At 42.5% G+C, this 24,979-nt stretch overlaps 1 protein-coding gene across 1 annotated transcript in view; it reads left to right on the top strand.

The window, feature by feature from the left end:
- Positions 1–10,300, top strand: part of LOC144380734 (rho GTPase-activating protein 20-like) — a gene marked incomplete at its 3' end in the record, with an annotated part of 28,720 nt that extends 18,420 nt beyond the window's left edge. Inside the window, exons 8-13 of the mRNA XM_078065556.1 lie at positions 1,004–1,192; positions 4,482–4,657; positions 6,045–6,206; positions 7,718–7,827; positions 8,358–8,547; positions 10,189–10,300. Coding sequence (XP_077921682.1) covers positions 1,004–1,192; positions 4,482–4,657; positions 6,045–6,206; positions 7,718–7,827; positions 8,358–8,547; positions 10,189–10,300 — 939 coding nt within the window. The remainder of the gene's footprint in view (positions 1–1,003; positions 1,193–4,481; positions 4,658–6,044; positions 6,207–7,717; positions 7,828–8,357; positions 8,548–10,188) is intronic.
- Between the last annotated feature and the right edge of the window lie 14,679 nt (positions 10,301–24,979).

Here is a 24,979-nt window from a genome sequence, read left to right as displayed (position 1 = left end):
TTAAAAGAGGGAAGTCACTGTGATTCTTGTGAACACATCACTGACACTGCATCTATGACAGATGAGAAGGAACAGCAAAAGCTCCTCAAGTTACATTCAATAATAAATCAGAAGTGACAGAAAGAGAACTTCCATTCTGTTCTTAAAAAATGAGATCCATGTCATATAGCACAGGGTCTTTGAGAATTCTATAGAGAGGAAACAATTTAAAGCATACAAGAACAAAACTAATCACTTGGCAGGCAACTCTCACTGACTCTGGGTGCAGTTTTCCACTCTGTAAACATCGTTTTGCACTTTGCTTCTGGGTTCCCAACACTGTGCAGCCTTCCCTCTGATCATCACCTGGCAGGACTCCCCTTGGAGGCAGGGCAGCAGTGGGAGGGAAGTATAAAGCATAAAGGCAACCCATCCCACTGCCCTTGAGTAGCTCTGGCTCTAGAAATTGACAAAACGAAATGAAAAAAAATCTGTTCAACTGACATTATGTGAGAGAGGTTAGCAATTCTTAATATATATGTTCAATTACTTAAAAAATATTAACCACCAATGCGTATTAATATATTTACTCTGATCCTTATAAGTTTGTGTGAGGGCAAGCATTTCAAAGGATGAATGTAAGGCTCAGAGGGGCCAAGTAATTTGCCTAAGATGTGCAGATCTCGTTAGTGTCAAGGCAGAAACTAGAAGGCCTTAAATATTCTCAGATGGAAACACAGCAAAAGTCAGCATTGTGCAATGCGCTGATGAATCTTTGTATTCCGAGTAAAGTAACATGCTTTAAATTTTTTTTCTCTTTTTAAAATCTTTTCCTTGGGCACCTGCTTTTTGCAGGGTGTCCCCAACAAGAGCGAATATGATGCTCACTCAGGAGGCACAGCCCTTTTTAGCCAGAAGCCCCAGCAGAATAGCAGCATATACCAGTGTGATGCATACACTCACGGTAAGGGGGATTTGATCAGAGCCATCACCATCAGCCTGAATCTATATTTTTTCCATATAGGACATGAAGATCCCTATGGAATTAAAATGAGCCATCTTCCATCTACCACACTGCTGCCGCAGACACCAGAGGACTCCATCTCTCCTTCCACCCTCCAGGAGTCCCTCCTTCTGGAGCAGGGGTTCGCAGAGATGCAAGGCCAGTTCATCCTGAAGCCCAGGCACCCAACGCAGAATGAGCAAGGGAGAGGTGAGCCCCTTCCCTTTCTTCACGTGTCTTCTCTTGGCTCATGTCTCCACTCTTGACCACAAATTCAGGACACAGAGCTCACTCTCTCTGTGAGGGGTGGGGAGGAACCGTAGAGGCAAGAACCCCAAAACTGCACAGAATCAAGCTTAGAGAAACCCAAAGGTCTTAAGACCCAACTCACTTCGAGGAAGGTTGTGTGCTTGTTTTAATTCTCCTAGGTAGACTGTTACTCCTTTCTCTGTATCCCCAGAACACTTTCTACATATAATTGTGTGAGTACACATCTGTGTGTCTTCTTAGAGCACAAGCTGTTTGTGGCCTGGAAACAGGTCTTCCCTATTCCAGGGTTTTATCTAGTATCTCAGGCCATCACAGGATGGAATCAAATGACTGCATGGCTTAGATGCACCTGGAATGGAAGAACTCCAGTGGAGTAAAGAGTTATGGAACTGAATTGGATTTATTCCGGGCTTAGGCTGAAGTGGCCTTGGGGTTACAGTTAGAATTCAAGTCTCAATTCTGCCCCCACCTTCCATGTCTGCTTCAGACACAGGTCAAGGCTGGAGCTAGACTGAATGTTTGTGGTCAGGGCTTTTTAATCTTCCTTCTTGCTATTTTTTTCCCTAGCATTCCAGTATTCTCCCATTGATATTTGTTTTCTCTGATGAAAATGTGTTATTCATCTGAGAAGTATTGGGCCAAAATAGAAAGTATTTTATTGTTATGATTGTTATTCTATAAGCACAAAGTTTCCAAAATTTTATTTTTTAATATTCATACCCTAATTCAAGCATTAGGAAACATTAACCCAAATCTTGCCAGGGCTGTTTAAGAAAGAATAGGTTTCCATAAAGTTAGCTTGTTTAATCATTCCTATATTTTTCATGGCTATAGCATATATTTTTATTAGTAATAGAGGCAACATGAACTCTAACAGCAAATAATGTACATTATAAAACATCCAGCTAAGGCTGAAAATACCTTGGAGAAAGTATAGGACCCAATGTGTACTTATTTTCTGTATATACTCATAGAGTAGCTAGATATATAGCTTTGTACCAAGGGATACAACATTCTTCTTAAGAGCATTCTTCTTATTAAAGCTGAATAATGGAATATATTTGGGTAGTTTTAGAAATAATAAAACTAGGGGAAGAGTAGGGAACCCAGGTTGCATACAACAACTCAACTTACATATTAACATGTGTCTTCAGCAAATGCATACATTTTGATGGACAGGAATCTCCTCCTGGATTTAAGAATGTATTTGCTTTCTTTCTTCACTCCTTTTAAAATGGTAGGGGAATCAATTTCAGGGCAGGAAGAAAGAGCCTTAGTTAAGTAAAGTGGTAGCAATCCTTCATGATTGCCTACCTTCTAGAGGTTGCAAAATCAAATAGAGAATGGGAGTGATGTCTGCTTTGGAGGGGGAAGAGACTGATGTCTAGACTGCCTGAGGCCTTCTGAGCAAGGAAATTACTTTTATCAAGGCTGCCATGAGCCATGCCTTGTGCTGAGTAGTACATTACATTTAGTTCAACGAGTTGTAGGCAGCAGCATTTATGTTAAAGTTAAGCAAACCAAAGCTTAAAAACTTTTGAGTAATCTAACTAAGTGGCAGAACCAGGATGCTTCTGGTTCTTAGATCCTGGTCTCTCTGGTCAAGTGCCATGAGTGTTGCCACCCACGTGAGTGGATATGGTGATGCACTCACTACATCCCAGAAAAGCCCAGTGGACAGGTGTTTATGGGTGTTTGGTGAAATGTTGCTCATTTGTTTATCCTTCTACAGCTTGGCTCCTCTGTGGACTTTTAAAGAATTCAGTTATTTAAGCAGATTATGTAAGCAAATGTTAAGGTATCTTATAAGGAAAACATTCATAGCTGAGCAGTAGAAACTTTCAACTCAGCTTTTCACTGCGGATCACCTTTTCTTTGTAAAGCTCTTCTTCTGCATTCCTTTGATAGGGAATGTTGGGTAATTCAAAATCTTCTCTGGAAATTGGGGATAAATCAGGCATTCATAATCTCTCATTGTTTTTCTTTTTGTATGTTTTCTTTCAAGCCTTGTACTGGTATGGTGTATATACATGTATGTTTGAGTATGTGTGAGGAATTGGGTGCAATTCATTGTGGATTAGACTCTTTTCAGTAAATATCAAACATAATTTACAAAAAAAAAAAATCATCTCTGGGTAGCTTGGTGGGGTATCATAAGAAAACACAGTCACCTGGAATCTTACCACATAGCCAGCATGTAATGACTATTTCCCAAGAACCCTGACTGCAGGAAGTCATCCTTGGGGATGGCCGAGAGCAGAGACACCAGAGGCTGCCTGAGAAGTGGGGTCAGGCGGATCATGTCATGAAAGGCAGATCCTTTTGATCATAGAAAGATGAGCACTCAGAGGCACCTGGGTGGCTCAGTCGTTAAGCGTCTGCCTTCAGCTCAGGTCATGATCCCAGGGTCCTGGGATCTAGCCCTGTATCGGGCTCCCTGCTCAGTGGGAGTCTGCTTCTCCCTCTCCCAATCCCCCCCCTGCTTGTGTTCCCTCTCTTGCTGTCTCTCTCTGCCAAATAAATAAATAAAATCTTAAAAGAAAAAAAAAAGTTGAGCACTCAGAAAGCCAAAGAGGAAACCTAAGGCTGGGAGGAGACTCACTGTGAAAGCAGATGATTAACAAACTCAGCTTGATTTGAATACCAGATCTTTTGAGCTTTTAAAATCGGATCTGACACTGGATGAATCCACTAATCATACTTACCAATAGGAAACAAACAACAAGTTAAGTGCCTCAAGATAAAGCACAACAGGCAGTAGATGGCATTGAAAGCATTGACACTAAGTCTGATCAAGTCTCTAGGTTTCACCATCAGTTTGCAGGATCTGGGGAAGAAATCTTAACACCATAAGAATGCTATTGGCCAATTTCAAAAAATGGAGAATTCTACACAACAAATGCCTGTTTCCCTATTCTAGCCATTGCAATGAATGTACCGTAGAATGGGGATGGTGAAAATAAGGTTAAGCGGGGTGCCTGGGTGGCTCAGTTGTTAAGCGTCTCCCTTGGGCTCAGGTCATGATCCCGGTGTCCTGGGATTGAGCCCTGCATTAGGCTCCATGCTGGGCGGGAAGCCTGCTTCTCCCTCTCCCGCTGCCCCTGCTTGTGTTCCATCTCTCGCCGTCTCTCTATCTGTCAAAAAATAAATAAAATCTTTAGAAAAAAAAGAAAAGAAGGTTAAGCGAATAAAACAACGACTACTACTACTAATCTCACTTCTTCCTTAGACCCCGGCCGGAAGACAGTGAAAAGACGTTCTTTCAGAGACTGGGTCTGTTGTCTGGGCTCCAGCCCTAGCCGGGAAAACCAGGGCACAGCCCCACCTGCCGCAAAACCAGGACAGCTCTTCGGAGTTTCCCTCACGGATGTGTGTGATAAAGACAAGCTGCCCTTCCCAATTCTGGTAGGTCATCTCATTTTGGTCTTCTATAGCCCTCCTGAGGAGGGGAAACTCTGAGAGGCCAAGCGTCCTCAACCAAATCTATCCCCAAATGGAGAAGTCATTAGACAGCCCCTGGCTTTGGCTGAGAAGCTCTGTTACTGTTATTGCAAAGAACAGAATCTGATTTAGGTCCTACACAGTCATGAGGCAAATACAACAGGAAAAGTCATTCTTGTCCATTCCACTTGTGTCTTGTTTCCACAAAGACCCACGGAGTCCTGTTCAGATCAGTCAAAATGGACTCTGTGTATGTGAGTCTCTGAGAGTCCACCTCATCTTCACAGTCTCCCTTCATTGCCTTCCTGAGCTCACATTAGTCTCAAGTCTCCTTCAGCGGAGTGTACTCAGTCTAACAACTGCAAACATCTGACACGAGCATAGACTCATCCTCTGGCAAATAGGAATCTGTTAATCCTAACAGAATATGTCAAATGAAAGCCCCAGAGTTTGGCCTGTGTTATCTCAAACTGCTGTAGTGAATTGTCAGTTTTGACATTCACTGAGTATTCGGTGTCTCTGCAAGCACGGGACGGGATGGAGGGAACGTTCTGCTAGACATGAAGAAATGTATCATATTAGCTAGCATGTTACCTGCTAGCTACTCCCACAGTTCCTTGCATCACAGCAAATTTAGGGGCTAGCTAGGATTATCATCCTCCGCACTTCCCAAACGAATCAGAAAAGCATCAGTACAGTATGTATGGGCCCCAGGGCACACAAAAGATACGTAGCATAATAGACTTCAGATCCGTTGGATTCCCTGAGTGCAGCCCTCATTAACTTTCTACACAGCAGGGAGAGGACATGAACATAGAGCAAAAGACAATGAAAGACTCATGAGAAGGGAGGGTAATCAGAGAAGGACAAGAGAGTTTTTGAGCCTGACTTTAAAAGAGGGAAGGAAATAGGACAAGTAGGAATGGAGTATACAGGCACTTAAAGAGAAATAAACAAATGGGAAATGAGTATTTCCTAAATCGACTTCCCTACTTGGGGAAGAGCATCTATGTAAGGGAATAATGAGAAAAGAATGGTAAAGTAGGAAACAGACGGTGATTCCGCAAAGGCCTTGAAGCAGAGAAGTTTGACTTAAAAATGTAAACTCAATGGAAGGGAAAATCTGATTAAAAGAAGTGTTAAAAATGTTTCAGTGTATGACTGTAAAATGGATATTTGGGTAGAAAGTATAGAGAGAGACACTGAAAAACAACCAATCTAAATTGACTTTACTCCTTCCCGCTCTAACACAGTGTGCCATTACATTCCCCTCCTGTTTCAAAACGAAGGCAAGCTTGTGCTCTGCATTTGTGGATATGAGATGCCATATACTTTTCTTTTCTTCCTACAGGATATGCTTTCCTTTATTAATCAAAAAGGGCCACTCACAGAAGGCATCTTCAGCAAATCAGCCAATATAAAATCCTGCAGAATCCTCAAGGACAAACTCAATTCTGGGGTCAAAGTGAACTTGAACAGCGAATCTGTTCATGTGGTCGCATCCGTCTTAAAGGTAGGGAAGGTTCTAGCATTATCTACACACAAGTAACTGAAACTATGATTGGTGTCCTTCATCATGACAGCTCAAGAACCATAACGGGCATAATAGTTTAAGAACTTGACAAACTGAAAAACGCTTGACAAAATCAAAATGTAAGGAAGCTACTTGAGGAGTTAAAAGCCCCATATGTTAGTAATACTTTCTGTTTTCACCACACACCGCCCTCCCCACCTTCACTCCTGAAGACTCCATGCAAAATACTAATACTGAAATGACTACGAGTCATGATAATAAATTTCAAAATACGCACTGACACATACACACTGTTTACCAAAGCAAACATCCTCGCCACCCTCCTAATGAAGGCAAACCTTCTAAAAGAAATAGAACAGGGAAAGAATTTAATCCATCCACCTTGGCACTTATTAACAGGTCTGAACAACACTATGTTAATGAAGTAATGAGTACAGTCTTAGAATCTCAGTCACATTTGGTCTTCCATTGTCCCGATAATGTCCGAAGATGTGATAAATAGCAAAGTCCAGAAATGACTTAGGTAACCACTCCTACACTGGGGCCATAGTGATATCCAGTAGTAATATACATATAGGCATCAGGAGACAGGAAAAGAATGATGATACATTAGGTAGCAAGATGGGTGTTGCCCTCTGTAAGGTGCACACATGGAATCGATTTTCTAGCAAGAGTGAGAAGGTTCTTTCCTGATTCCGTGTGATAAGCACCGACTAGGAAGAGGGTGAGCACTTGTGGGTATAGTGCTTAGACATTTCTAAAGTTTTCTCTTCCTGAAGTTGACTGATCTTGGTGGAGAATCAGTCTCTGCAACCTTGGCCTTGATAATATCATGTCAAACTAACTGGAGAATTGGCCTAAACTAGAAATGAATCTATCCTCAGGACCACAGTGAGTCTGCCATTAGACTCCCGCCTTTTAGACAGCTAAGAAAAGGAAGAATGAAGCAAATATGAGAGAAGCTTTCTTCCAGGGAGCACACATACCCCGAGTGAGAAGACCTAGTTCTTTCCTAATATGTGTGCAAGAGCCCACCTGTTTGTGTTTTGATTGTTTCAGAACTTTTCTTGCTAGAATTAAGAGCTAGCACTGTGTCTAAAACAAGCAACATGGGAATGTGTGTTTCTGTCCAAGAAGCTAATAGGATTTAGGATGGTCTATGGCCAGACCCTGTCAGTTTGTGGTACTTCGCAAAAAAGGCACACATGAAAAATAAGTTCCAGATGATAGAAGGGAGCTTTATGTTCATTTCCACCACAGCCTAAGCTCTGCTTTTATGCCTCTAAGTTTTAGCGGGAGAAAATCCAAGCACCTGCTCCTGCGTGTGCCAGTAAACGAGGAGTCAGAGGCGAGCTCCGTGTGGGTCACAGTTTGGCTATCTGTGAAGGAAGTGGGGGATGAACTGAATATTTTAACTACATATTTTCTCTGTAATATTTCCAATACATATTTTCTATAATATATATACATATTTTTTTTATCTCCATAAGGATTTTCTTAGAAATATCCAAGGAAGTATATTGTTATCCGATCACTATGACAAATGGCTCGGTGTTATTGATCAAGGGAACGAAGAGGAGAAGATAACTGCAGCCCAGAGGTAATGAAGCAAAAATTACTCTACTCTGGTCACATCTCCATAATACAGCCAACATACTATTAGGAGAACATTGGCTTACGTTTCGCAGCTTTGCCCACTAAAATCATGACCGATGCCAAAGAGTTTCAATTCTTCACACCCATGGGGGTCAGCTTCAGAATAGAGGCACGCTTTAGGGCTCTTATTGTTCTTCTCCTGATGTTATTAATGTGGAATCCTTGGCCGTTTTACACCTTCTGGATCCATGAAACTGGTAGACGACATCCCCTGGTCCAAGACAGATGCAAGAGCATCGACTGCCAGGGTTATGACCTTAAGAGTCTGTCAAACATTTAACTAACCAGAGAAGTGTTTATCTGGCTCAGGACTGAATTCAGTGCAACAATTTTGTATACATTCATGCCTGGAACTCTGCTACGGCAGGTTGTGTGCTTGATACACAAGGATCTATCCTGTTCCCTGTCTCTGTATTTCCAACCTCCTAAGTGGAATCACTTGCCTAATTTAAAAGTGTATTTTTCTGACCTTAGGCTTTTAGCCCAGCTGCCAAGAGCAAATGTGGTTCTCTTGCGATACCTTTTTGGAGTGTTATACAACATTGAGCAACATTCCTCATCCAATCAGATGACAGCTTATAATTTATCAGTGTGTATAGCTCCAAGCCTTCTTTGCGCACCTAATTCCGGCAGCTTGGAATTGAAAGACAACTTGATAAAAAAGGTAATGAGAGCTCTCATTTTAGTCCCCCAGGGGGTAGAATCCCTACTTTGAACCGGACATGTGCAGTAGTAACTCTGACGGGTGGAACTTTGTGAAGTGCACATTTTCATTAGGCCCCTGTGGAGTGGCAGAGTTCTTCAACCTACTCTGATGGGGTCTGGGAAGGGGTGTCGTTAAACGGGAAACTCGGAGCAGTCGAGTCACTTCTTCCCCCTCCAGGAGACTAAACACTAGACTGACTAAACGAGAGACAGAAGAGTCGTGTGATACGATAGAAAAGAACCTGGGCTTTGGAGCTTTACCAGTCAAGGTTCAGCTCTCAGCCTAATCCCTGAGGGACTTGTAACCTTGGGTAAAGCCATGGTTTCCTCGCTACACAATGGCGACAACAGTCAGCTCCTCTGGTCATGACAGGCACATACTAGGTGGCTTGGGCAATATGAGCTCCCATGGCTCCAAACACATTGGCTTTCCTCTGCAAATTGTGGCTCATCTAGAGAAGTACTCGGCTACTATTTCACCTCTGCTATGTCACACGGAAACTACCAAAAGATTGCAGAATATCCTAACAAGATGACAGGTCTTCCCCAAGCTCACACAGAGATCCAGCATGAGGCAAAGCAATGCATGAGAAGGGACTGAAGTTACACAGACAGATACGTTTTCTCTCCAGCTGTGTGGGTTTTCCCTCACAACCCCACAAAAATCTCTGCTTCCAACCTTTAAGATACTTCTTCACTTAAGAAATGGTTTTCTTAAGTTTTTGTTCATACTTTATAAAGTTTAATAAGATGTTATACATCAGATACAGCTCAATAAAACTGGAAACAAAATTTAAAAACCAAAACTAAGCAAACTTTAATAAGGTAGGCTACTTTGAAAATTATCCTAGTTTTATTTATTTTTTGATATGTATTTATTTGAGAGAGGGAAAGAGAGAGCGTGAGCGGGGCAGGGGCTGAGGAAGAGGGAGAGGGAGAGGGAGAAGCCCAAGCCGATTCCCCGCTGAGCACGGAGCCCAAAGTTGGCTCCATGTGGGGCTGGATCTCACAACCATGAGATCGTGATCTGAGCCGAAATCAAGAGTCAGACGCTCAACTGAGGGGCCCCGAAATTTATCCTACGCTTCAAGACGTAACCACTGTTCCCAAAATGTTAGCTATTAAACTCGGCCACACATTATAACTTTAGCCCACTGATGAGCAGTATTTTAAAATGTGTACCCAAAGTACACGGGAAAGTATCACTCTTTCTAAGTTATTTCTTAGAACTCTGGTCTCTATGTTTTTTGGTTTTTGTTTTTTTTTTAAGATTTTATTTATTTACACGACAGAGAGAGACACAGCGAGAGAGGGAACAGAAGCAGGCGGAGTGGGAGAGGGAGAAGCAGGCTTCCCGCTGAGCAGGGAGCCCGATGTAGGGCTGATCCCAGCACCCTGGGATGATGACCTGAGCCGAAGGCAGACGCTTAACCGACTGAGCCACCCAGGTGCCCCTGGTTTCTACGTAATTTTCTCAACTCTGAATTTTTCTGGGAAGTCTTTCACATTTTTTCTTAGATCCAAGGTCTATATACAAAATGTGATTTATAACTATGCCCTATGAAAAAGAGCACCCCATTTTTGTCTTTTTGTGTTACAGATTTCTCTTGTCGCATTTCTCATTGAAAATTGCCTCAGAATATTTGGAGAAGACATCACTTCCCTCTTGGGAGAGAACTCAATGAGTCGTGCTAACAGCGAGAAAGCTGCAGGTACCGGGAATATTTTAATTGGCTTTGGGGGAAGCAGACAGCAAGGTTGCCAGGGGTCATGGGAGATGCTTAGACAGCGCTCTTCTGGAGCCCAGAGCATCGCCAGGGCAGTGATTTCCATCGGCTCCTTGTTCCGAAGGCTGGCTCACAGGTCAAGGGAGGTTCCACACTGTTGTGAGACCAAAGAAAGGATAAGATGAGGTCTCTGACTTCAAGAAGTTTCTAGTGCAGATCATAACAGCATTAGGAATCATCATGGTATGCTACAGTGATGGGAATTTATTGTAACCAATGTCTAAATGGGTGCTATATATATATATATATATATATATATATATATACACATATATAACTACATATGTATGTAGTTATATATATGATATATCATTAGATACTTATACTATATAAATATATAAACATAATGTATATATTTATGTATATTAGATGTGCTCTGGTTGAAGCCAGAGCAAGGGGCCTTCTTTTCCTCCCTCCTCTTTTCACTCAGGGGCTCTTGAGGCACCACAGGATTCCAGTGCCCTTTGCAACGGGTTGAAAAGAACTGGCATCACTGAGAGAAAAGGACTTGACTTGATGTCAAACAACCTCTCCAGAGTGTAAAGTCCTGTGCCCCCATTTACCAGCTATATTATCTTTGGCCAGTTATTCTAGCTCAGCATCAGTTTATTCATCTCTAAAATGTGGATAAAAATAAGGTCTAAATCTTAGAATTGTTGTGTAGATTAAATAAGATGATGGATGTAATCCAAAAAAAGCCATTAATAGGACTAGGAGAAGTGCCCCTGAGACTAGATCTAGTATGATTTCAGCCTAGCTAATCACAGCTAACTGGCAGCAGTCCACCTTAGAAGGTAGACTTTCGATTCAGAACCTGGAGACACGTATCATCAATCCCTACGTGTTTTTGACATTTCTTGGTTTTATGATGCTTACCACATTGCTTTGAGGAAACCTTTAGGAAAATACAAGTCATCAGGAACTAAGATGAGTCTGGGGCACCTGGGTGGCTCAGTCGTTAAGCGTCTGCCTTCAGCTCAGGTCATGATCCCGGGGTCCTGGGATCGAGCCCCGCATCGGGCTCCCTGCTCCGAGGGAAGCCTGCTTCTCCCTCTCCCCCTCCCCCTGCTTGTGTTCCCTCTCTCGCTGTCTCTCTCTGTCAAAAAATAAACAAAATCTTTAAAAAAAAAGAAAAGGAAAAAGAAGGTTCAACAAATTAAACAACAACTACTACTACTAGTACTCTCACTTCTTCCTTAGACTCCGGCCAGAAGACAGTGAAAAGCCGTTCTTTCGGAGACAGGGCCTTTGGTTGGGGTTGCAGCACTTGCCAGGAAAACCAGGGCACAGCCCCACCTTCCGCAAAGCCAGGACAGCTCTTTGGAGTTTCCCTCATGGATGTGTGTTATATAGAAACCCTGGCCTTCCCAATTCTGGTAGGTCATCTCATTTTGGTCTTCTATAGACCTCTAAGGAGGGGAATGTCTGAGAGGCCAAGCGTCCTCATCCAAATCTACTCCCAAATGGAGAAGTCGTTAGACAGCCACTGGCTTTGCCTAAGAAGCTCTGTTACTGTTATTGCAAAGAGTAGAATCTGATTGAGGTCGTGCAGAATCATGAGGCAAATGCAACAGGAAAAGACATTGTTGTCCATTCCACTTGTGTCTTGTTTCCACAAAGACCCATGGAGGCCTGTTCAGATCAGTCAAAATGGACTCTGTGTATGTGAGTCTCTGAGAGTCCAGCTCATTTTCACACTCTCCCTTCATTGCCTTCCTGAACTCACATTAGTCTCAAGTCTCCTTCAGCGGAGTCTACTCAGTCTAACAACTGCAAACATCTGACATGAGGATAGACTCATCCTCTGGCAAATAGGAATCTGTTAATCCTAACAGAATATGTCAAATGAAAGCCCCAGAGTTTGGCCTGTGTTATCTCAAACTGCTGTAGTGAATTGTCAGTGTTGACATTAACTGAGTATTCAGTGTCTCTGCAAGCACTGTACGGATGGAGAGGACGTTCTGCTAGACATGAAGAAATGTATCATATTAGCTAGCATGTTACCTGCTAGCTACTCCCCCAGTTCCTTGCATCACAGCAAATTTAGGGGCTAGCTAGGATTATCATCCCAAACGAATCAGAATAGCCTCAGTACAGTATGTATGTGCCCCAGGTCACACAATAGATAAGTAGTATAATAGACTTTAGATCCGTCGGATTCCCTGAGTGCAGCCCTCATTAACTTTCTACACAGCAGGGAGAGGACATGAAAATAGAGCAAAAGACAATGAAAGACTCATGAGAAGGTAGGGTAATTAGAGAAGGACAAGAGAGTTTTTGAGCCTGACTTTAAAAGAGGGAAGGAAATAGAACAAGTAGGAATGGAGTATACAGGCACTTAAAGAGAAATAAACAAATGGGAAATGAGTATTTCCTAAATCGACTTCCCTACTTGGGGAAGAGCATCTATGTAAGGGAATAATGAGAAAAGAATGGTAAAGTAGGAAACAGACGGTGATTCCGCAAAGGCCTTGAAGCAGAAATGTTTGACTTAAAAGTGTAAACTCAATGGAAAGGAAAATATGACTAAAAGAAGTGTTAAAAATGTTTCAGTGTATGACTGTAAAATGGATATTTGGGTAGAAAGTATAGAGAGAGACACTGAAAAAAAACCAATCTAAATAGACTTTCGTCCTTACCGCTCTAAAACAGTGTGCCAATACATTCCCCTCCTCTTTCAAAACGAAGACAAGCTTGTGCTCTGCGTTTCTGGATTTGAGATGCCATATACTTTTCTTTTCTTCCTACAGGGTATGCTTTCCTTTATTAATCAAAAAGAGCCACTCACAGAAGGCATCTTCAGCAAATCAGCCAATATAATATCATGCAGAGATCTAAAGGAGAAACTAAATTTTGGGGTAAAAGTGAACCTGTACAGCGAATCTCTTCTTGTGGTCGCATCCGTCTTAAAGGTAGGGAAGGTTCTAGCATTATCCCCACACGAGTAACTGAAGCTATGATTGGTGTCCTTCATCATGACTGCTCAAGAACCATAATGGGCATCATAGGTTAAGAACCTGAGAAACTGAAAAACGCTTGACAAATTCAAAATTTAAGGAAGCTACTTTAGGAGTTAAAAGCCCCATATGTTAGTAATACTTTCTGTTTTCACCACACACCGCCCTCCCCACCTTCACTCCTGAAGACTCCATGCAAAATACTAATACTGAAATGACTACGAGTCATGATAATAAATTTCAAAATACGCACTGACACATACACACTGTTTACCAAAGCAAATATCCTCGCCACCCTCCTAATGAAGGCAAAGATTCCAAAAGAAATAGAACAGGGGGAGAATTTAATCCATCCAACTTGGCACTTATTAGCAGCTCTGAACAACCCTATGTTAATGTAGTTGACTACAGTCTTAGAATCTCAGTCACATTTGGTCTTCCCTTGTCCCCCATTAATGTTCGAAGATGTGATAAATAGCAAAGTCCAGAAATGACTTAGGTAACCACTCCTACACTGGGGCCATGGTGATATCTAGTAGTAATATACATATAGGCATCAGGAGACAGGAGAAGAATGATGATACACTAGGTAGCAAGATGAGTACTGCCCTCTGTAAGGTGCACACATGGAATCGATTTTCTAGCAAGAGTAAGTAGGTTCTTTCCTGATTCCGTGTGATAAGCACCGACAAGGAGGAGGGGGAACACTTGTGGGTATAGTGCTTAGACATTTCTAAAGTTTTCTCTTCCTGAAGTTGACTGATCTTGGTGGAGAATCAGACTCTGCAACCTTGGCCTTGATAATATCATGTCAAACTAACTGGAGAATTGGCCTAAACTAGAAATGAATCTATCCTCAGGACCACAGTGAGTCTGCCATTAGACTCTCGCCTTTTAGACAGCTAAGAAAAGGAAGAATGAAGCAATTATGAGAGAAGCTTTCTTCCAGGGAGCACACATACCCCGAGTGAGAAGACCTACTTCTTTCCTAATATGTGTGCAAGAGCCCACCTGTTTGTGTTTTGACTGTTTCAGAACTTTTCTTGCTAGAATTAAGAGCTAGCACTGTGTCTAAAACAAGCAACATGGGTATGTGTGTTTCTGTCCAAGAAGCTAATAGGATTTAGGATGCTCTATAGCCAGACCTTGTCAGTTTGTGGTACTTTGCAAAAAAAGCACACACAAAAAATAAGTTACAGAAGATAGAAGGGAGCTTTATGTTCATTTCCACCACAGCCTAAGCTCTGCTTTTATGCCTCTAAATTTTAGCGGGAGAAAATCCAAGCACCTGCTCCTGCGTGTGCCAGTCAAAGGAGAGTCAGAGGCGAGCTCCGTGTGGGTCACAGTTTGGGTATCTGTGAAGGAATTGGGGGATGAACTGAATTTTTTAACTACATATTTTCTCTGTAATATTTCCAATACATATTTTCTATAATATATATACATTTTTATTATCTTCATAAGGATTTCCTGAGAAATATCCAAGGAACTATACTCTTATCCGATCACTATGACAAATGGCTCGGTGTTAGTCATCAAGGGAACGAAGAGAAGATAACTGCAGCCCAGAGGTAATGATGCAATAATTACTCTACTCTGGTCACATCTCAGAAATACAGCCAACATACTATTAGGAGAACATTGGCTTACGTTTTGCAGCTTTGCCCACTAAAATCATGACCGATGCCAAAGAGTTTCAATTCTTCACACCCATGGGGGTCAGCTTCAGAGTAGAGGCACGCTTTAGGGCTGTTATTGTTCTTCTCCTGATATTATTAATGTGGAATCATTGGCCGTTTTACAAGATGTGGATACGTGAAACTGGTCGACGAAATCCCCTGGTCCAAGACAGATGCAAGAGCATCGACTGCCAGGGTTATGACCTTAAGAGTCTGTCAAACATTTAACTAACCAGAGAAGTTTTTATCTGGCTCAGGAACTGAATTCAGTGCAACAATTTTGTATACATTCATGCCTGGAACTCTGCTACGGCGGGTTGTGTGCTAGATACACAAGGATCTATCCTGTTCCCTGTCTCTGTATTTCCAACCTCCTAAGTGGAATCACTTGCCTAATTTAAAAGTGTATTTTTCTGACCTTAGGCTTTTAGCCCAGCTGCCAAGAGCAAATGTGGTTCTCTTGCGATACCTTTTTGGAGTGTTATACAACATTGAGCAACATTCCTCATCCAATCAGATGACAGCTTATAATTTATCAGTGTGTATAGCCCCAAACCTTCTTTGCCCACCTAATTCTGGCAGCTTGGAATTGGAAGACAACTTGATAAAAAAGGTAATGAGAGCTCTCATTTTTGTCCCCCAGGGGTAGAATCCCTACTTTGAACCGGACATGTGCAGTAGTAACTCTGACGGATGGAACTTTGTGAAGTGCACATTTTCATTAGGCCCCTGTGGAGTGGCAGAGTTCTTTATCCTACTCTGCTGGGGTCTGGGAAGGGGTGTCGTTAAACGGGAAACTCGGAGCAGTCGAGTCACTTCTTCCCCCTCCAGGAGACTAAACACTCGACTGACTAAACTAGAGACAGAAGAGTCGTGTGATACGATAGAAAAGAACCTGGGCTTTGGAGCTTTACCAGTCAAGGTTCAACTCTCAGCCTAATCCCTGAGGGACTTGTAACCTTGGGTAAAGCCATGGTTTCCTCGCTACACAATGGCGACAACAGTCAGCTCCTCTGCTCATGACTGGCACATCCTAGGTGGCTTGGGCAATATGAGCTCCCATGGCTCCAAACACATTGGCTTTCCTCTGCAAATTGTGGCTCATCTAGAGAAGTACTCGGCTACTATTTCACCTCGGCTACATCATACAGAAACTAGGAAAAGATTCCTGAACATCCTAACAAGATGACAGGTCTTCCCCAAGCTCCCACAGAGAGCCAGCATTACGCAAAGCAATGCATGAGAAGTGACTGAAGTTAGACAAACAGATATGTTTTCTCTCCAGCTGTGAGGGTTTTCCCTCACAACCCCACAAAAATCTCTGCTTCCCAACTTTGAGATACTTCTTCAGTTAAGAAATGGTTTTCTTAAGTTTTTGTTCATACTTTATAAAGTTTAATAGGATGTTCAACATCAGTTACAGCTCAATAAAACTGGAAACAAAATGTAAAAACAAAAACTAAGTAAACTTTACTAAGGTAGGCTACTTTGAAAATTATCCTAGTTTTATTTATTTTTTAATATGTATTTATTTGAGAGAGGGAAAGAGAGAGTGTGAGCGGGGCAGGGGCAGAAGAAGAGGGATAGGGAGAAGCCAAGCCAATTTCCCGCTGAGCACGGAGCCCAAAGTTGGCTCCGTGTAGGGCTGGATCTCACCACCATGAGATCGTGATCTGAGCCGAAATCAAGAGTCAGACGCTCAACTGAGGGGCCCCGAAATGTATCCTAGGCTTAAAGACGTCACCACTGTTCCCAAAATGTTAGCTATTAAACTAGGCCATGCATTATAACTTTAGCCCACTGAGGTGCAGTATTTTAAAATGTGTACCCAAAGTACACGGGAAAGTATCACTCTTTCTAAGTTATTTCTTAGAGAACTCTGGTCTCTAAGTTTTTTGTTTTTTTGGTTTTTTTTAAGCTTTTATTTATTTACTTGACAGAGAGAGACACAGTGATAGAGGGAACACAAGCCAGGGGAGTGGGAGAGGGAGAAGCAGGCTTCCTGCTGAGCAGGGAGCCCGATGTAGGGCTGATCCCAGCACCCTGGGATGAGGACCTGAGCTGAAGGCAGACGCTTAACCAACTGAGCCACCCAGGCGCCCCAGGTTTCTACGTATTTGTCTCAACTCTGAATTTTTCTGGGAAGTCTTTCACATTTTTTCTTAGATCCAAGGTCTATATACAAAATGTGATTTATAACTATGCCCTATGAAAAAGAGCACCCCATTTTTGTCTTTTTGTGTTACAGATATCTCTTGTCCAAATTCTCCTTGAAAATTGCCTCAGAATATTTGGAGAAGACATCACTTCCCTCTTGGGAGAGAACTCAATGAGTCGTGCTAACAGCGAGAAGGCTGCAGGTACCGGGAATCATTTAATTGGCTTTAGTGAGAAGCAGACAGCAAGGTTGCCAGGGGTCATGGGAGATGCTTAGACAGCGCTCTTCTGGAGCCCCAAGCATCGCCAGGGCAGGGATTTCCATCTGCTCCTTGTTCCGAAGGCTGGCTCACAGGTCAAGGGAGGTTGCACACTGTTGTGAGACCAAAGAAAGGATAAGATGAGGTCTCTGACTTCAAGAAGATTCTAATGTAGATCACAATGGCATTAGGACTCATCATGGTATGCTACAGTGTTTGGGAATTTATTGTCACAAATATCTAAATGGGTGCTATATATATATATATATATATATACACACACATATATAACTACATATGTATGTAGTTATAATTATAATATATAATTAGATACTTATACTATATAAATATATAAACATAATGTATATATTTATGTATATCAGATGTGCTCTGGTTGAAGCCAGAGCAAGGGGACTTTCTTCTCCTCCCTCCTCTTTTCACTCAGGGGCTCTTGAGGCACCACAGGATTCCAGTGCCCTTTACAACGGGTTGAAAAGAACTGGCATCACTGAGAAAAAAGGACTTAACTTGATGTCAAACAACCTTTCAAGAGTGTAAATTCCTGTGCCCCCATTTACCAGCTATATTATCTTTGGCCAGTTATTCTAGCTCAGCATCAGTTTATTCATCTCTAAAATGTGGATAAAAATAAGGACTAAATCTTAGAATTGTTGTGTAGATTAAATAAGATGATGGATGTAATCCAAAAAAAGCCATTAATAGGACTAAGAGAAGTGCCCCTGAGACTAGAGCTAGTATGATTTGAGCCTAGCTAATCACAGCTAACTGGCAGCAGTCCACCTTAGAAGGTAGACTTTCGATTAAGAACCTGGAGACACGTATCATCAATCCCTACATGCTTTTGACATTTCTTGGTTTTATGATGCTTACCACATTGCTTTGAGGAAACCTTTAGGAAAATACAAGTCATCAGGAATTAAGATGAGTCTGGGGCACCTGGGTGGCTCAGTCGTTAAGCGTCTGCCTTCAGCTCAGGTCATGATCCCGGGGTCCTGGGATCGAGCCCCGCATCGGGCTCCCTGCTCCGAGGGAAGCCTGCTTCTCCCTCTCCCCCTCCCCCTGCTTGTGTTCCCTCTCTCGCTGTCTCTCTCTCTCTGTCAAAAAATAAATAAAATCTTTAAAAAAAAAAAAAGAAGGAAAAAGAAGGTTCAGCGTATTAAACAACAACTACTACTACTAGTACTCTCACTTCTTCCTTAGACTCCGGCCAGAAGACAGTGAAAAGCCGTTCTTTCGGAGACAGGGCCTTTTGTCGGGGTTGCAGCACTTGCCAGGACAACCAGGGCACAGCCCCACCTTCTGCAAAGCCGGGACAGCTCTTTGGAGTTTCCCTCACGGATGTGTGTGATAAAGACAACCTGGCCTTCCCAATTCTGGTAGGTCATCTCATTTTGGTCTTCTATAGCCCACCTGAGGAGGGGAATCTTTAGAGGCCAAGCGTCCTCAACCAAATCTATCCCCAAATAGAGAAGTCATTGGACAGCCACTGGCTTTGGCTGAGAAGCTCTGTTACTGTTATTTCAAAGAAGAGAATCTGATTTAAGTCCTGCAGAGTCATGAGGCAAATGCAACAGGAAAAGACATTGTTGTCCATTCCACTTGTCTCTTGTTTCCACAAAGACCCACGGAGTCCTGTTCAGATCAGTCAAACTGGACTCTGTGTATGTGAGTCTCTGAGAGTCCAGCTCATCTTCACAGTCTCCCTTCATTGCCTTCCTGAACTCACATTAGTCTCAAGTCTCCTTCAGCGGAGTCTACTCAGTCTAACAACTGCAAACATCTAACACGAGCCTAGATTCATCCTCTGGCAAATAAGAATCTGTTAATCCTAACAGAATATGTCACATGAAAGCCCCAGAATTTGGCCTGTGTTATCTCAAACTGCTATAGTGAATTGTCAGTGTTGACATTCACTGAGTATTCGGTGTCTCTGCAAGCACTGTACGGGATGGAGGGAACGTTCTGCTAGACATGAAGAAATGTATCATATTAGCTAGCATGTTACCTGCTAGCTACTCCCCCAGTTCCTTGCATCACAGCAAATTTAGGGGCTAGCTAGGATTATCATCCTCCGCACTTCCCAAACGAATCAGAAAAGCCTCAGTACAGTATGTATGTGCCCCAGCTCACACAATAGATACGTAGCATAATAGACTTCAGATCCGTTGGATTCCCTGAGTGCAGCCCTCATTAACTTTCTACACAGCAGGGAGAGGACATGAAGATAGAGCAAAAGACAATGAAAGACTCATGAGAAGGGAGGGTAATCAGAGAAGGACAAGAGAGTTTTTGAGCCTGACTTTAAAAGAGGGAAGGAAATAGAACAAGTAGGAATGGAGTATACAGGCACTTAAAGAGAAATAAACAAATGGGAAATGAGTATTTCCTAAATCGACTACCATACTTGGGGAAGAGCATCCATGTAAGGGAATAATGAGAAAAGAATGGTAAAGTAGGAAACAGACGGTGATTCCGCAAAGGCCTTGAAACAGAAATGTTTGACTTAAAAATGTAAACTCAATGGAAAGGAAAATATGACTAAAAGAAGTGTTAAAAATGTTTCAGTGTATGACTGTAAAATGGATATTTGGGTAGGAAGTATAGAGAGAGACACTGAAAAAAAAACCAATCTAAATAGACTTTCGTCCTTACCGCTCTAAAACAGTGTACCATTACATTCCCCTTCTCTTTCAAAACGAAGCCAAGCTTGTGCTCTGCGTTTGTGGATATGAGATGCCATATACTTTTCTTTTCTTCCTACAGGGTATGCTTTCCTTTATTAATCAAAAAGAGCCACTCACAGAAGGCATCTTCAGCAAATCAGCCAATATAATATCATGCAGAGATCTAAAGGATAAACTAAATTCTGGGGTCAAAGTGAACCTGTACAGAGAATCTGTTCTTGTGGTCGCATCCGTCTTAAAGGTAGGGAAGGTTCTAGCATTATGCACACATGAGTAACTGAAGCTATGATTGGTGTCCTTCATCATGACTGCTCAAGAACCATAATGGACATAATAGATTAAGAACCTGAGAAACTGAAAAACGCTTGACAAATTCAAAATTTAAGGAAGCTACTTTAGGAGTTAAAAGCCCTATATGTTAGAAATACATTCTGTTTTCATCACACACCATCCTCTCCAACTTCACTCCGGAAGACTCCATGCAAAATACTAATACTGAAATGATTACGAGTCATGAAAAAAATTTCAAAATATGCACTGACACATACACACTGTTTACCAAAGCAAATATCCTCACCACCCTCCTAATGAAGGCAAAGATTCCAAAAGAAGTAGAACAGAGGAAGAATTTAATCCATCCACTTTGGCACTTATTAACAGGTCTGAACAACCCTATGCTAATATAGTAATGACTGCAGTCTTAGAATCTGTCACGTTTGGTCTTTCCTTGTCCCCCATTAATGTTCGAAGATGTGATAAATAGCAAAGTCCAGAAATGACTTAGGCAACCACTCTTATACTGGGGCCATAGTGATATCCAGTAGTAATATACATATAGGCCTCAGGAGACAGGAGAAGAATGATGATACACTAGGTAGCAAGATGGGTGTTGCCCTCTGTAAGGTGCACACATGGAATCGATTTTCTAGCAAGAGTGAGTAGGTTCTTTCCTGATTCCGTGTGATAAGCACCGACTAGGAAGAGGGTGAGCACTTGTGGGTATAGTGCTTAGACATTTCTAAAGTTTTCTCTTCCTGAAGTTGACTGATCTTGGTGGAGAATCAGTCTCTGCAACCTTGGCCTTGATAATAACATGTCAAACTAACTGGAGAATTGGCCTAAACTAGAAATGAATCTATCCTCAGGACCACAGTGAGTCTGCCAGTAGACTCTCGCCTTTTAGACAGCTAAGAAAAGGAAGAATGAAGCAATTATGAGAGAAGCTTTCTTCCAGGGAGCACACATACCCCGAGTGAGAAGACCTAGTTCTTTCCTAATACGTGTGCAAGAGCCCACCTGTTTGTGTTTTGATTGTTTCAGAACTTTTCTTGCTAGAATTAAGAGCTAGCACTGTGTTTAAAACAAGCAACATGGGTATGTGTGTTTCTGTCCAAGAAGCTAATAGGATTTAGGATGGTCTATGGCCAGACCCTGTCAGTTTGTGGTACTTTGCAAAAAAAGCACACACAAAAAATAAGTTCCAGATGATAGAAGGGAGCTTTATGTTCATTTCCACCACAGCCTAAGCTCTGCTTTTCTGCCTCTAAGTTTTAGCGGGAGAAAATCCAAGCACCTGCTCCTGCGTGTGCCAGTAAACGGAGAGTCAGAGGCGAGCTCCGTGTGGGTCACAGTTTGGCTATCTGTGAAGGAAGTGGGGGCTGAACTGAATTTTTTAACTACATATTTTCTCTGTAATATTTCCAATACATATTTTCTATAATATATATACATATTTTTTATCTCCATAAGGATTTTCTTAGAAATATCCCAGGAAGTGTATTGTTAACCGATCTCTATGACAAATGGCTCAGTGTTATTGATCAAGGGAACGAAGAGGAGAAGATAACTGCAGCCCAGAGGTAATGATGCAATAATTACTCTACTCTGGTCACATCTCAGAAATACAGCCAACATACTATTAGGAGAACATTGGCTTACGTTTTGCAGCTTTGCCCACTAAAATCATGACCGATGCCAAAGAGTTTCAATTCTTCACACCCATGGGGGTCAGCTTCAGAATAGAGGCACGCTTTAGGGCTCTTATTGTTCTTCTCCTGATGTTATTAATGTGGAATCCTTGGCCGTTTTACACCTTCTGGATCCATGAAACTGGTAGACGACATCCCCTGGTCCAGGACAGATGCAAGAGCATCGACTGCCAGGGTTATGACCTTAAGAGTCTGTCATACATTTAACTAACCAGAGAAGTGTTTATCTGGCTCAGGAACTGAATTCAGTGCAACAATTTTGTATACATTCATGCCTGGAACTCTGCTACAGCGGGTTGTGTGCTAGATACACAAGGATGTATCCTGTTCCCTGTCTCTGTATTTCCAACCTCCTAAGTGGAATCCCTTGCCTAATTTAAAAGTGTATTTTTCTGACCTTAGGCTTTTAGCCCAGCTGCCAAGAGCAAATGTGGTTCTCTTGCGATACCTTTTTGGAGTGTTATACAACATTGAGCAACATTCCTCATCCAATCAGATGACAGCTTATAATTTATCAGCGTGTATAACCCCAAGCCTTCTTTGCCCACCTAATTCCGGCAGCTTGGAATTGGAAGACAACTTGATAAAAAAGGTAATGAGAGCTCTCATTTTTGTCCCCCAGGGGTAGAATCCCTACTTTGAACCGGACATGTGCAGTAGTAACTCTGACGGATGGAACTTTGTGAAGTGCACATTTTCATTAGGCCCCTGTGGAGTGGCAGAGTTCTTTATCCTACTCTGGTGGGGTCTGGGAAGGGGTGTCGTTAAACGGGAAACTCGGAGCAGTCGAGTCACTTCTTCCCCCTCCAGGAGACTAAACACTAGACTGACTAAACGAGAGACAGAAGAGTCGTGTGATACGATAGAAAAGAACCTGGGCTTTGGAGCTTTACCAGTCAGGGTTCAACTCTCAGCCTAATCCCTGAGGGACTTGTAACCTTGGGTAAAGCCATGGTTTCCTCGCTACACAATGGCGACAACAGTCAGCTCCTCTGCTCATGACTGGCGCATCCTAGGTGGCTTGGGCAATATGAGCTCCCATGGCTCCAAACACATTGGCTTTCCTCTGCAAATTGTGGCTCATCTAGAAAAGTACTCGGCTACTATTTCACCTCTGCTACGTCATACGGAAACTAGCAAAAGATTCCAGAACATCCTAACAAGATGACAGGTCTTCCCCAAGCGCACACAGAGAGCCAGCATGAGGCAAAGCAATGCATGAGAAGGGACTGAAGTTAGACAGACAGATACGTTTTCTCTCCAGCTGTGTGGGTTTTCCCTCACAACCCCACAAAAATCTCTGCTTCCCAACTTTGAGATACTTCTTCAGTTAAGAAATGGTTTTCTTAAGTTTTTGTTCATACTTTATAAAGTTTAATAAGATGTTATACATCAGTTACAGCTCAATAAAACTGGAAACAAAATGTAAAAACAAAAACTAAGTAAACTTTACTAAGGTAGGCTACTTTGAAAATGATCCTAGTTTTATTTATCTTTTGATATGTATTTATTTGAGAGAGGGAAAGAGAGAGCGTGAGCGGGGCAGGGGCAGAAGAAGAGGGAGAGGGAGAGGGAGAGGGAGAAGCCCAAGCCGATTCCCCGCTGAGCACGGAGCCCAAAGTTGGCTCCAAGTGGGGCTGGATCTCACCACCATGAGATCGTGATCTGAGCCGAAATCAAGAGTCAGACGCTCAACTGAGGGGCCCCGAAATGTATCCTAGGCTTCAAGACGTCACCACTGATCCCAAAATGTTAGCTATTAAACTAGGCCACGCATTATAACTTTAGCCCACTGATGAGCAGTATTTTAAAATGTGTACCCAAAGTACACAGGAAAGTATCACTCTTTCGAAGTTATTTCTTAGAGAACTCTGGTCTCTATGTTTTTTGTTTTTTGTTTTTTTTTTTTTTTTAAAGATTTTTTATTTATTTATTTGAGACAGAGAGAATGAGAGAGAGAGAGCACATGAGAGGGGGGAGGGTCAGAGGGAGAAGCAGGCTCCCTGCTGAGCAGGGAGCCCGATGCGGGACTCGATCCAGGGACTCCAGGATCATGACCTGAGCCGAAGGCAGTCGCTTAACCAACTGAGCCACCCAGGCGCCCTGTTTTTTGTTTTTTTTTAAGCTTTTATTTATTTACTTGACAGAGAGAGACACAGCGAGAGAGGGAACACAAGCCGGGGAAGTGGGAGAGGGAGAAGCAGGCTTCCCGCTGAGCAGGGAGCCCGATGTAGGGCTGATCCCAGCACCCTGGGATCATGACCTGAGCCGAAGGCAGACGCTTAACTGACTGAGCCACCCAGGCGCTCCTGGTCTCTCTGTATTTTTCTCAACTCTGAATTTTTCTGGGAAGTCTTTCACATTTTTTCTTAGATCCAAGGTCTATATACAAAATGTGATTTATCACTATGCCCTATGAAAGACAGCACCCCATTTTTGTCTTTTTGTGTTACAGATTTCTCTTGTCGCATTTCTCATTGAAAACTGCCTCAGAATATTTGGAGAAGACATCACTTCCCTCTTGGGAGAGAACTCAATGAGTCGTGCTAACAGCGAGAAGGCTGCAGGTACCGGGAATCATTTAATTGGCTTTAGTGAGAAGCAGACAGCAAGGTTGCCAGGGGTCATGGGAGATGCTTAGACAGCGCTCTTCTGGAGCCCAGAGCATCGCCAGGGCAATGATTTCCATCTGCTCCTTGTTCCGAAGGCTGGCTCACAGGTCAAGGGAGGTTCCACACTGTTGTGAGACCAAAGAAAGGATAAGATGAGGTCTCTGACTTCAAGAAGTTTCTAGTGCAGATCATAACGGCATTAGGACTCATCATGGTATGCTACAGTGTCTGGGAATATTTGCTAAC

This window comes from Halichoerus grypus, unplaced genomic scaffold (assembly GCF_964656455.1).
Source record: "Halichoerus grypus unplaced genomic scaffold, mHalGry1.hap1.1 HAP1_SCAFFOLD_124, whole genome shotgun sequence".
Lineage (NCBI taxonomy): Eukaryota > Metazoa > Chordata > Mammalia > Carnivora > Phocidae > Halichoerus > Halichoerus grypus.
Note: the sequence above shows the minus strand (reverse complement) of the source record. Positions and strands in the feature narration are given on the sequence as shown.